Below are 13425 nucleotides of genomic sequence, written 5' to 3'. Positions count from 1 at the left end.
AGAGTGTCCATCTGAGATAGGCATCGCCTCTTTGTGCATCTTTTAAAACCCGGTGCACCAGGCATTTTCTAACTACTACTAACTGCACTATGGGATGTAAAATAATTTCTTTGTTTACAGGGGCTGTAAGTCTAACAACTGAAACTTATCTGACTAAACTAACCTAAAACTAACCCAATTTATTAATTTATATAATCTGTCTAATTGGAAAATGAAGGTTTTCAACAGGACTGCTGAGCTCCATCTCAGGCCGGGGACAGTAGAGAAGGAACTGAGGTGTCTGGGTCATTCACGAGCTATTGAGATGCCAATGGCATGTGAGGCAGGCACCACGCATGCGTGACCCATACAGGCACTGCTGCAAAACTCTCCAAACAAAGACGCAGGGATGCATCTTCACCTGGAGTGAAGGACCCACAGCTACATCTCTCAAAGAAGAACGTTATTTACATTGAAGGAATGAATCCCACAGCATTTTAACTTTCCTGCCGGAATAATGTTTGTGAGTCCCTCAGATTGTGTCTTTGTAAGACACGGCATCCTGCAAGTTGAGTGATATGTTTTGAGTATCCCTAAAAAATGTGAGCCTCCGCTCACATCTAACTTCTCATATACTCACTTACACTTACTACTAGTTCACAGAATATACCAATTAGGCTTGAAGCTCTATATGTTTACATTACAAGATCAATGGCCTGACAGACACCTCCCCAGAGACAAACACCTACAAGATCTCTATCAAGCATTCTTACAACTACAGTACCCATCTGCTGAAGTGAAGAAACAGACTGACAGAGCCAGAAGAGTACCCAGAGGTTACCTACTACAGGACAGGCCCAACAAAGAAAATAACAGAACGCCACTAGCCATCACCTTCAGCCCCCAACTAAAACCTCTCCAACGCACCATCAAGGATCTACAACCTATCCTGAAGGATGACCCATCACTCTCACAGATCTTGGGAGACAGGCCAGTCCTTGCTTACAGACAGCCCTTCAACCTGTAGCAAATACTCACCAGCAACCACATACCACACAACAGAACCACTAACCCGGGAACCTATCCTTGCTACAAAGCCCGTTGCCAAGTGTGTCCACATATCTATTCAGGGGACACCATCATAGGGCGTAATCACATCAGCCACACTATCAGAGGCTCGTTCACCTGCACATCTACCAATGTGATATATGCCATCATGTGCCAGCAATTCCCTTCTGCCATGTACATTGGTCAAACTGGACAGTCTCTACGTAAAAGAATAAATGGACACAAGTCAGATGTCAAGAATTATAACATTCATAAACCAGTCGGAGAACACTTCAATCTCTCTGGTCACTCAATTACAGACCTAAAAGTCGCACTATTACAACAAAAAGACTTCAAAAACAGACTCCAATGAGAGACTGCTGAATTGGAATTAATTTGCAAATTGGATACAATTAAAACTTAGGCTTGAATAGAGACTGGGAGTGGATGGGTCATCGCACAAAGTAAAACTATTTCCCCATGTTTATTCCCACCCCACACTGTTCCTCAGACGTTCTTGTCAACTGCTGGAAATGGCCCACCTTGATTACCACTACAAAAGGTTCCGTCCCCCCCTCTCCTGCTGGTATTAGCTCATCTTAAGTGATCACCCTCATTACATTGTGTATGGTAACACCCATTGCTTCATGTTCTCTGTGTATATAAATCTCCGCACTGTATTTTCCACTGAATGCATCCAATGAAGTGAGCTGTAGCTTACTAAAGCCAATGCTCAAATAAATTTGTTAGTCTCTAAGGTGCCACAAGTACTCCTTTCCCTTCAGTGATCATATAAGATCCAATGGCAACTACACCAATTGTTTATATGGAAAAGCGACATTGGAAAAGTACTTAATGTATCTGGAGCCGTTTGTAACACAATGTAACAGCTGGAAACAAAGGGAGCTAGAACCACTTAACCAGCCTGCTCTCTGCAGACTGCTAGCAAGTGATCCATTAGTACAGTTGGGAACAATGGGATTATGTAATAAGAAGCTCTTACCTTCTTTGCATATTGGTACTTTTGGCAACCCTAGTGAACTTTGCCAGGAAGTCAAGATATGGTACAGTAACTTTGCTAGTCATCGGAATCTATATTTCAATAAAAAGAGTGTTAGATAAATGGATTTCTAGATAAATCCTGTAATGAAATCTCATGGGACTAAAAAAAACCATTCACTTCCATTATTAGTTAATTACTTTATTAAAACACAAAAATAATCTCCTCTGATAACCTCTCTTTTGTTGCATGTACTGCATGTCATTTCTTCTCACCTTTGTTTAGGCTCGAGTATAGTATCAATGTATATCTGATAAATCCTCCAGCAAGAGGCTATATCCTACACTTACAAGTGACAAGGATCCCTAACCCTATGATCTTCTGTGTCCATGTGTAAAAATATATCTCATCTAATCTAACCTGTGAGACAATCTTTCCCTGTGTACCACATTCATATGTAAGGTATTTCCACATATTGATGCACATATTGCTTGTGGATCCACATATTTCTTATTTGAAAATTCAGCACTGTTTTCAGTTAAAATGTAAGTAATTCGGGTCCTTGATTATACCAGAGACCAATATTTTTAAAATGTGAAGATAACACCTTGTAACAGCACAACATACATGAAAATCAAACATCAAGCATGTTGGAAAGGATATAAAACCTAAAATCTGTGAAACCTTTGGACAGAAAGTCACGGCCGCAGGGGCCAGAACTGGAACTCCAGAGGGCCAAAAATCTGTCTTCTCTTACTCATTAGCATAATAAACAGTGGGGGAGAAGGGTAAGTATGTTGAAAGCAACTAGAAACAATGGCTTGGAGGTGTGTGGTATAACTCTTTGCAGTTCCCCTTCATTTTTAAATGTTGTTGTACCACAGTTAAGTTACTAAACTGAAAAAATGAGAACTTTACAGAGCTGATACCAGAAAGCAGACCCCATGGACAAAGAAGTTAAGATTTTCAAAGTTGCCTAGAGGAGTTAGCCACACAATTCCATTTGAAGTTAATGGACATTGTATAGCTATCCCCTGGTGGGTTTTGAAAATCTCAACCAGTGTATACAGCTAGTGGTCTTTAAAGAATATATTCCACCCTAGCTATGGCTTAAAGGTGGTGAACAGACAACAATCCTTCCTCCCAATTATTCATTATTTTACAGTGCTCAAAAGTGTGCTAAGCTCCTTACAATATAAATGAGAACATGTTCCACCACGACTCAAAGGGTTTTCAATCTGATCTTTCTCCAGGAATAAGACTGCATAATTTGATTAATTATCACAAAAGCTACTTATGCATTGTAACTTCTTCAGACACTGGGAGCAATAATGCAGACAGAATCCTTTAAAAGAAATACTAACGGCCAAATCTAGTTCATTTTACTCACATAAGTAATTCTACTGTCTTCACTAGAACTACTCAAATAAGGCAAGAAGGATTTGGCCCCATCTATCATCATTTTGATAAAACAAGACCTGCTCCTGCTCCCACTGAAATCGAGAGGAAATTCTGCCATTGACGTGGATAAAAACAGCCCCCAAGTGATTATACACATCTATAACATAGCATACCTGTGCCAGCACAGAATCAAACTGTGCTTGTGTCAGAGGAAAAAGAAAGATTTCAATCACTCTCCTGAATTCGCCTTTTGTGACTGTTAGGGTGTGATCAATGTCAATTGTCTGAAATGCTTTTTTAAGTTCACCTTCTTTTTCAGCTGTCCTTTTAAGTAAAATCTGCTCAATGTCTGAGGAGGACAGTGTGGGATCTGGGACAGAGCGCACAGACGTAGCTGTAAAACATATCAGACAGTTACCATACACTCTTAAACCTGGCAAAATCAAATGTGAGGTTTTTTTGCTGAGAATTCAACATAAATCAATCCATCTTCAGAGATATCACTGTAAATTAATTAACATTTGTGCAGCACTTTGAGGATCAAAAGCAATATAAAAGTGCTAAGTAGTATTAAGAAAATTCCCAACTCTTTCTTTATAACATTATAGCCAAGACACAGGTTAACTTGGAAGATACTCTAAAAGAGCTGGTAAAGTTACAAAGTAAAACATATGTAAAGTAACTCACAATATATTTGTCCATCCCATCCTCACTAGCACTCTCCCTTCAGACTACAGCAGGAACAAAAAGACCTTGAATGTCTTTGCTTTGTATCATTTAAATGCTTTATTCAGTTATCAAACTCCTTAGTGAAGTCATCTGCCAATGATGTGTCAGCACCAATTGTTTGTGTGCAGACTCCTTTGCAGATAAGCATGTTACCATACAACAGCCAGCTTGCTGTAAAAACACCCATGGAAAAGGAGGGCTGGAGAACTGGACAGCATGGTGACAAATCGTGTAATCCCTACTCAAGCAAATTCCCCTTGACTTCAATTAGAGCTTTGACTGAGTAAGAACAGAATAAGGACCACAAGATTTGGTCTGATATTTCTCCTGCATTTATAGGGCCAAATTCAGGCATCGATACTAATGTAATACTTCCTTTGAAGACAATAGGAGCTGAGCACCCTAATCTAAACATTGAAGTTAGTTGTGCATTTACATTTTTCCGTATTTTTGAGGCAAGTCCTGCCATCAATTTGTACACAATATTTCAGTTGTCTTCAATGGCAGAATATGGCCCTTTATATTATTTACACTTTACTGCAGTTTCTCCTCCACACATCTCCTCTGTGACAGAGTGCTGAGAACCAGCAGCTGAACTAGCACTCTGGTCACTATAAATCTAATTAGTTCCCCTGAAGAGGGCCTGATTGAGGGAAGGGATGGCTAATTACCAGATCAGCCTGGATTGGGAAAGACCTAAGGAGCTAATTTGCCCATTAACTGAAAGAGTAGAAAAGAAGCACAGGAAAGCCATGCAAGGGAAAAGATGAGAGAGAGAGAAAGAAAAGCTAGCTAACCAACCAGGCCAGAGTAAAGGGAGATCTCTGCATGGGGAGATCTTTTCCCCCTCTCATGTTTGTAAAATACTGTAAATAAGAATTTCTGCACTGGACTGTAAGAGGATGGTGGTTAATAAAACACAAATAAAGTACACAGCAGGGGTTACAGACCAGGGGTGTGAGAGCCATTTATATGAGAAGACAAGAACTGAGGGCTGTGCCCTGTCTCAAGTGGGGACTTGTCCTGGAGCTGCCTTATCTGTACTGAGAGAGAACCTGATGGGGGAGCCAGTGCAAAGGTTCAGCAGTCCAGGCAATGGAAGAGACATTGCAATGGCTCGTAGAACAGCAGAAGGAGATACAGAAGACCCTATAGAGAAGACCCTCCATCACCTGGAGAAACAGTGCATGCTTGCTTGCCTGGCAAGCTGAGCAACAGAAAAGCCTACAGAACTTTATTCGAGACCAAGCCCATGCGCAGCAGCAGCAGATAATGTTGTGAGTCCTGTAGCGGGGAACAGTAACCAGACACAGGTGATAGGTGTCTGTAAGATGGGCCCTGCAAATGATCCTGATGCATTCTTGGTCAAGTTCAGACAACCTATATGGCTGTAAGGCCAGGTCTACACTACAGACCTATATCAGTATAACTACCTCACTCAGGGGTATGAAAAATCCACTCCCCTGAGCAACAGAGTTATACCAACCTAACGCCTCATGTAGCCAGCTCTATGTCTGTAGGACAGCTTCTCCTGTCAACATAGCTCCTGCCTCTTGGGGAGGTGGATTAACTATGCTGATGGGAGAAGTTCTCTCATGGGGGTAGCAGCATCTTCACTTAAATACTATAGTGGCCCATCAGTGCAGCTGCGTCGATGCAGTGTTTTAAGTGTAGACCTGCCCTAAGTAATGAGCAAGCATGGGACTATGATGTGATTAAGGCAGTCATCCTAGATCAGGTGGACTTATCCACAAAAAAGTTCCCTGCAAAAGTTTTGGGCCACTAGATCAGTGGTTCTCAAACATTTGTACTGGCAACCCTTTTCACATAGCAAGCCTTTGAGTGTGATCCCCCTTAAAAATTAAAAACACATTTTTATATATTTACCACCATTATAAATGCTGGAGGCAAAGTGGGGTTGGGGTGAAGGCTGACAGCTCACGACCCCCAATATAATACCCTTGCAATCCCCTGAGGGGTCCTGACCCCCAGTTTGAGAATCCCTGCACTAGATGGACCTGGGGGAGGTTACAAGCCTAGGCATTTCCCCAGAAACTGACAGACTGGCTACCAGCTGGTCAAGGCCAGACATTCAGATTGCAGGTGACATCATGGATGCAGTAATTCTAAAACAGTTAGAAATCACAGAATCATAGAATATCAGGGTTGGAAGGGACCTCAGGAGGTCATCTAGTCCAACCCCCTGCTCAAAGCAGGACCAATCCTCAACTAAATCATCCCAGCCAGGGCTTTGTCAAGCCTGACCTTAAAAACCTCAAAGGAAGGAGATTCCACCACCTCCCTAGGTAACCCATTCCAGTGCTTCACCACCCTCCTAGTGAAAAAGTTTTTCTTAATATCCAACCTAAACCTCCCCCACTGCAACTTGAGACCATTACTCCTTGTTCTGTCATCTGCTACCCCTGAGAACAGTCTAGATCCATCCTCTTTGGAACCCCCTTTCAGGTAGTTGAAAACAGCTATCAAATCCACCCTCATTCTTCTCTTCTGCAGACTAAACAATCCCAGTTCCCTCAACCTCTCCTCATAAGTCATATGTTCCAGTCCCCTAATCATTTTTGTTGCCCTCTGCTGGACGCTTTCCAATTTTTCCACATCCTTCTTGTAGTGTGGGGCCCAAAACTGGACACAGTATTCCAGATGAGACCTCACCAATGTCAAATAGAGGGGAATGATCACATCCCTCAATCTGCTGTCAGTGCTCTTACTTATACAGTGCAAAATGCCATTAGCCTTCTGGGGAACAAGGGCACACTGTTGACTCATATCCGGCTTCTCGTCCACTGTAACCTTTTCTACAGAACTGCTGCCTAGCCATTCGGTCCCTAGTCTGTAGCGGTGCATGGGATTCTTCCGTCCTAAGTGCAGGACTCTGCACTTGTCCTTGTTGAACCACTGTAACCCCTGAAGAGAATCCCTAAGATCACCTGATTATGGGTCAGGAGGCATCTGCTGATCACTCTAGATTTTGTGGTCAAGCTCATGGAAGAGTACATGAAGGTGGACATTCCCAGGAAAGAGGGTTGGCAGTTTAAGGGACCAGATCCGGGGAGGAGGGTTGGAGAAACCCAATCTGGAAAGGTCACAGAGAAGAAGAGGGAAGAACCTAGGGGGACTCCAGCTGGGACTTGGGGTATTGTCTGTTATCTGTGTGGACACCAAGGACACATAAAAAGAGACTGCCCTGATACACAATGGGGGTTTTCAGAGTTCTGCAGTTGGACAGGGACTCTTGGACATGGAAGGAAAAAGAAACTATCTATGGTTTCTGTAAAGGTGGGGAGAAGGTGTCAAAGGGGTCCAAAGTGGACACTGCCTCAGACTGTTCACTGGTAAAACAGGAATTGGTGAAGCCCCACTGGATGCTCCTGGGAGCAAGGCTGTGGCTTGAATGCGTCCATGGTGATACGACACTTTGCCTTCCGGCTGATGGACCCCTGGAGGTGCAGGGAAAGCTTAGATGGAAACGGGCTGGGGTAGTGCACATGCTGTCCCACCCCAACATAGGAGCCACGGACTGCAGCTCCTCCCACTAGGGAGGAGAAAGAATAAAACATTTGGGGAAGCAAAAGGAGAAGCTAGACTTAGAGGGGTTGGAAAACACTAGACAAGGGAACACAAACCATGGGGACAGCAAAGAAAAGGGAGGCCTCCTAAAGAAAGAGGGGGAGAAAGAAGAAAACACAGAATTAGCCTTGTGCAGTTAGGAGAACCCGAACTTACTGACAGGGGTTGGGTAGTTATTGGAATCCCCCTCACCCGAACGTCAGGAGGAGGGACCCCAGGAGCCATTCGGAGGTGTTGGAGAATTAGAGACTCTGGGTAACCGGAAGGGTGAGGGGTGCCAATGGGTCCTGCCACAAAACAAGGGGGGCAAGAGTGGGGAGAGTATTCCACAAGGTTGCCCCTGATGTGAAGACCTATGGGCTGAGACAGAATTATGGGGGCATCTCCCACCCAAGAAATGTGATTTTTCAGGTAGAGAATGGCTGGACTCCATAAAGGGACCCGAGAGGAACACCCTGGGGGTGAAAGACTCCAGGAGAGTAGCACCTCCAGTAAAGGAGGGAGAGCCCATGGAAGGAAAAACTTTTCCACCAATCAAGGGGGAAAGGTGTGACAGAGTGCTGAGAACCAGCAGCTGAATCAGCACTCTGGTCACTGTAAATCCAATTAGTTCCCCAGGAGAGGGCCTGATTAAGGGGTTTCTTGCACATATCATTAACAGTAATCAGTTCTGACAAAGGAAAGTTGAGCATACAAATTCACAGTGCGACTCCACTGAAATCAGTGGAGCTGTGTCAATTTATGCCAAGAGTGAATTTACCCCTTAAATTAAAACTTCATGGCAAGGAAGAAGGAAAAAAGGCATGAACTGTGAATCAGGAAGCCTTAAACACCAGTAACGCTCAATGTTTCATTCTTGCAAATGAGATATTCACAGCTGTATTATCAATTTTTATTTCATTTAGTGATTCATAAATCTTACCAGTATAAAATATGCATATGCTCTTTCAGGGGTAAGCATATAATAATTATGGCATAACAGGATATACATGAAATCTCTGACATTGTCAATAGTACATACCTAGCAGCTTTAAGATCAAGGGCTAGATGGTTGCCCAGAGTAGTGGGGAAAAAGACCCTGTTCCCCAAGTGCCTGTGCAACTGCAATAAACCTGCCTGGACTGCAGCTCTGGGTGCAGGGATGGGGAAGAAAGCAGGAGCTGTGCTCCTAATACCCCTTTCCCTCTCTACACGTAAGTGGGTAGGGAGGGGATTGGACAAGAAAGGGCCATGGTTCCATCCCTCCTATGCATCACCCAGTACAGCTGGATAGATGCATCCTGTGTGTGTGTCTGTGTGAGTATAGGGAATGGGTAGGGAGAGTACGATGCACCCTGTAAAAGGCTGTAGCAAATTACTCCCCTAAGAGTGTAAGAGGGGAACACTGGAGACATTGTGCATCAGACAACCCTCTGAGGCACTGTGCATCTTGGAGCAGTGCAGCTTGCTCTGGACTGTGTCAAACAGCACAGTCTAGGCCTAAGTGAATAACACAACTGAGGTGGCCAAGAAGGCAATGCCAGATTCAGGCTGCATTTGTCTTGTGGACAATACGGGGATTTCAGTTTAAAATCCTGTTGCTTATAAAAACTAGAACTCGACAATCTCTACGTACATGAGGCCGATTTCATTGCGCTTTGCCTGCTTCTGCATGATGATGCTCTGCCTGGTGTAGACTGTGGTCTTGCAGTAAATCTGATTCCATGAGAGTAGGGGCGTAAGCCACTGAAGTCTTCTGCACTCACCACTCTGGCCATGGTCCCTTGGGAATTTAAAAACACAATTATGACACTACTTTAGAACCTAGGACACAAAAGGAAACAATTTGACTGGTGGCAGTATCAAGAAGCATAAAAGTTGACTTAATGAAAAGAGGCCCAAGTTGCTGTTCAAGATTCTGACTGACAGAGAATCAAATCTGACCAAGCAGATGTGGGACTCTTTTAAATTGTGCATTGGAAGTTAATTAAAGTTTGTCCTATGTGGGCACTTTCAAATTTGTGTTTCAGAGCAGAAAATATAAATAGACTAAATCATGTCTCAAATAATAAATAATTAGCTATCTGAATTTTTTAAATGGCATTAAGTTATCTTGAAGGTTATGTTTATTAAAAGACTAAAAATAAAAACATTTGCTTGCTTCTTTTTAGCTTTTTTCTACAAGCAATAATATACTTCAAGATGAACAGTTTTAAATAATTACAGTTCTTGGGGGTTTGATATATATTATTGCTAAAGGAGAATGCAAAAACTGTGCATTATACAGTACATTAATGACTGCTTTATTTACAAGTGTTAGATTTTCTGGTGAGGAAACTTGAGGCAAATTACACAACAAGCAAAAACAGCAAGGTGGACTTCTGAAAAAAAAATGGTGCTTTTGTCTCCTAGACAGTGCTCAAACTGTGATGGTATAATGTGACATATTATATGTATTTCTCTAAAGCATACTGGGACATTTGGCTCCATCCATCTGAAATAGCTGTATGTTTTCAGTGCCAATAGAATCAAAGATTCTAAAACAACACCACTGTTCAACCCTTTCAGCACTGTTCCTTGATCATTATTTATAAAACTTCAGCTATTTTTCCCATAGACATTGGATCACATTTATCTTTAGTGGAATTCTATTGGTATCAGTGAAGTTACACCAAGGATGAACTTGACCCCAGGTTACATTTTCAAAGACCCTGTCTCCCTTTTTTTTTTTTTTTTTTTTTGTTCAGGAGTAGTTTGCACCCAGAAAGTTTGCACTCTACTCAAATGAATGACAGGAACAAGTTAGAACACTCGTGCCTCTAGCTTCCTGATCTCTGCCCATGATCAGCTATTTAGAGGCAAAAATACTCCTTGTTGTGTCTGCAAAGGAATTGCAAATGGCCCCTGAATTTCAATTACAGGTGCAAAATGAAGGTACAAATTTTGGAAATGCAAATAGCATTCACAGTAAAGGAGGCTGTCTTTTTGAAAATGTGGCCCATTTAGAAAAAATAACTGTGGGCATATTCCTAAATCTAGGCTAAGCCATCCTTATGCACAACCAAGCAGAAGTGACAGAACAAGCACAAGATGTTACTCCTATAGGGAAAAAAAAAGTACTGTACATCATTTCACTAAATAGATAGGGGAATTGGAAGTAACACAAAAGGGTTGAGGCTTGAATGGCCTACAGGCTAGGATTATTCAAAGAAAAGATAATTTGATAATTAGGTGAATTTATTTCCATGTTTCAGAGCAGGAATTAAACACATCTTTTCCTGAGCAGACCATCCCCACCATTTCCCAGACAGCAAACTAATTGTCCAAACTGTACAGAAGCAGTTTTTGGCTAGTATCCTGCCTCTATAGCCATCAACAAAAGAAAAATTAGCTCCAAGCAAAATGTTGCTTCTTTCTTCACCCTTCAGGTGGAAAATATCTTTCTTCTCCATTTGCTCCAAGACCTAACATCACCACCTGAGCAACCAAATGTCTGACACACTTCCAGCAGCTGCCATGAAATCTCCACTCCTTTAAACTGTAGATAAGTAGGGTCTGGTTCCCAGGAGGTCATGGAGCTCAATACACACATCCCTAAATTGCAAGATCTATTTTGCCACAAATACTAGCAGGCAATGAAAGTACTTGGAACAAACAAATGTGAACCCACTTTAGGACTGCCAACTTGAGTTGGATGAATTCCTGGAGATTTCATCACATGACAGAATCTTTACTCTTTAATTAAAGGTTACTCTTTAATTCCTGGAGACTCCAGGATAATCCTGGATGGTTGGCAACCCTAACCCACTCATATTTCTGTCTCAGCCACCATCAAGACCTACCTCTGGCATGTGGGATGTGATGATAAAAAGAGTATGACAGCTATTTGTAATCTGCCCAAGACAGAGGGAAATTTGTGGACCCAGCAACACTGCTCTGCCCTTTTGCCTTGTTGCCAAAGATATATATCAATCAATTTGCTAGCAAATGGACTGTTCAAGCAACTGTGGCATAAATAACTGCATGTGCTACTATCTAGGTTAAGACAAAGAAGTGGTAACTATTGGCACAATTCTGTTCCCAGCTAAGTCAATGGCAAAACTTCCTTTGACTTCAGTAGACCAGGATCGAGCCCTGTGTTAGTCCAGCAGAAAACAAAAACAAAGAACCTCTTAATCTGAGGTCCTGATTCACTTCTCACTTTCACCAGTTTTATATCTGAATAACTCCAGTGAATAAATCAGGATTAATTCAACTGAGTTCAATGGAATAACTCCTTGGAGCTATTCCTGATTTAATGGAGTTCTTCCTGGTCTATACTGGTGCATATGATTAGACTCAACTGAGGATTTTTTAAATACACTATCAATAATCGCCAGGCCAGATCCTCAGGTGGTATAGATCAGCATAGATCCATTGACTTTGATGACTTCAGTGGAGCTACAGCAATTTGCATCAACTGAGGATCTTGCCCTCTATTTGTTCCAATTTAAATATATTTATTGGCATGACAATGTTTATGAATGTGTTCCCTAAGTCCATACATCAGTTTCTGTGTAATGGGTACTTTTCACAGTGGTTATGGGACAGATGGGTTTTACACAATCGTTCCATTTTGTATTCCATTTCTGGTTTGGTGGCAGATTGCAGAAACAGCTTGATATGTGGCAGTCTTTTTCTTTTCTCCCAAATACAAACTGATTTCCTGGCTTTTTAGGTTGTTGTACTGCTGATACTTCTTCACACTATCTTTTTTGTACTTAATATAGTGTGTATGGTGAGATAGAGAAAATGCAGCAAAGGCGTTTTCTATGTTTTTAAAAATCCAAGTCCTTTTATAATATCTAATTCAAAGGAAGGGGATCAGAGTCCTGTATACTTATTTACCCATTGTTTTATCCTCCCTCTTGCTTGCTTGATAGAGCCTTTTGTCGCTGTAATCGACAAAGAACAAGTAAGGACACAAACTACATCTCATAACTGAGGTTTTCACAATCTTTCTTTGCTTATCTGCATCTCTGAATTTAATCATGAAGCCTTGAATTAACATACTGCTACTCTATGTCTGTTACCCCACCTCGTTCTCTTTCCATGACTTGATGGGGAGAGGTTGATTCTTGAAAGCTTGCATATTTAAAGCTGGATTTTGCTTTATCCTTATGCTGGGTGAACTGAAGTGAGAGTTTAAGAACCATCTTCCCAACATTGTGAGGTACTGTAAAAGCCAGGCAAAATAGTAGCTTCGGCTCTTTGCATAATGCAGCAGCTGCACCTTTCCTACTCCTAGCAGGGGAACACAGCACCCCAAAGAAAAAGGCTTACTGCAATAATTCAACAACTGTATTAAGGTCATGCCTGGTAAACAAGAACAGTGTGAGGGGCAGACTGGCTGTGGCCTGAGTTTGGAGAGGGGCTGGCTGGGGTGGAGTCAGGCTTAGTGCTGGTGTCTGGCTGATGGTAGTGAGGCTGGGGTGCAGGAGCAGGCTGGATGGAGGACTGTGGCAAGCCCTGTCCCGCCCCAGCTGAAAGGTGACTGAACACTGAAACTGACAATGGAAGCAAGTGAGGAAAGAGAAAGTTATCTTGGAGCATGAAGGAGAAGCAGCAGGGGATCAGGAATGGTCTCAGGTCAGGAAAAAGCAGGGGTCGGGGGGAAGACCAGCTATATCAGGATTTGAAGAAGGAATGCATAGAAATGAGAA

At 42.3% G+C, this 13425-nt stretch overlaps 1 protein-coding gene across 1 annotated transcript in view; it reads right to left on the bottom strand.

Moving 5' to 3' along the window:
• The window catches only part of EFCAB6 (EF-hand calcium binding domain 6), a 135408-nt gene extending 125907 nt beyond the window's left edge, over window positions 1-9501 (bottom strand). Inside the window, exons 1-3 of the mRNA XM_078851486.1 lie at window positions 9360-9501; window positions 3601-3821; window positions 2030-2118 (exon numbers count right to left, since the gene is read on the bottom strand). Of these exons, the coding sequence (XP_078707612.1) occupies window positions 2030-2118; window positions 3601-3821; window positions 9360-9501 (452 nt within the window). The remainder of the gene's footprint in view (window positions 1-2029; window positions 2119-3600; window positions 3822-9359) is intronic.
• Between the last annotated feature and the right edge of the window lie 3924 nt (window positions 9502-13425).

Source organism: Lepidochelys kempii, chromosome 1, assembly GCF_965140285.1.
Source record: "Lepidochelys kempii isolate rLepKem1 chromosome 1, rLepKem1.hap1, whole genome shotgun sequence".
In the NCBI taxonomy this organism is placed as follows: Eukaryota; Metazoa; Chordata; order Testudines; family Cheloniidae; genus Lepidochelys; species Lepidochelys kempii.
The sequence above is the reverse complement of the archived record's forward strand: the minus strand, read 5'-3'. Positions and strand labels throughout refer to the sequence as shown.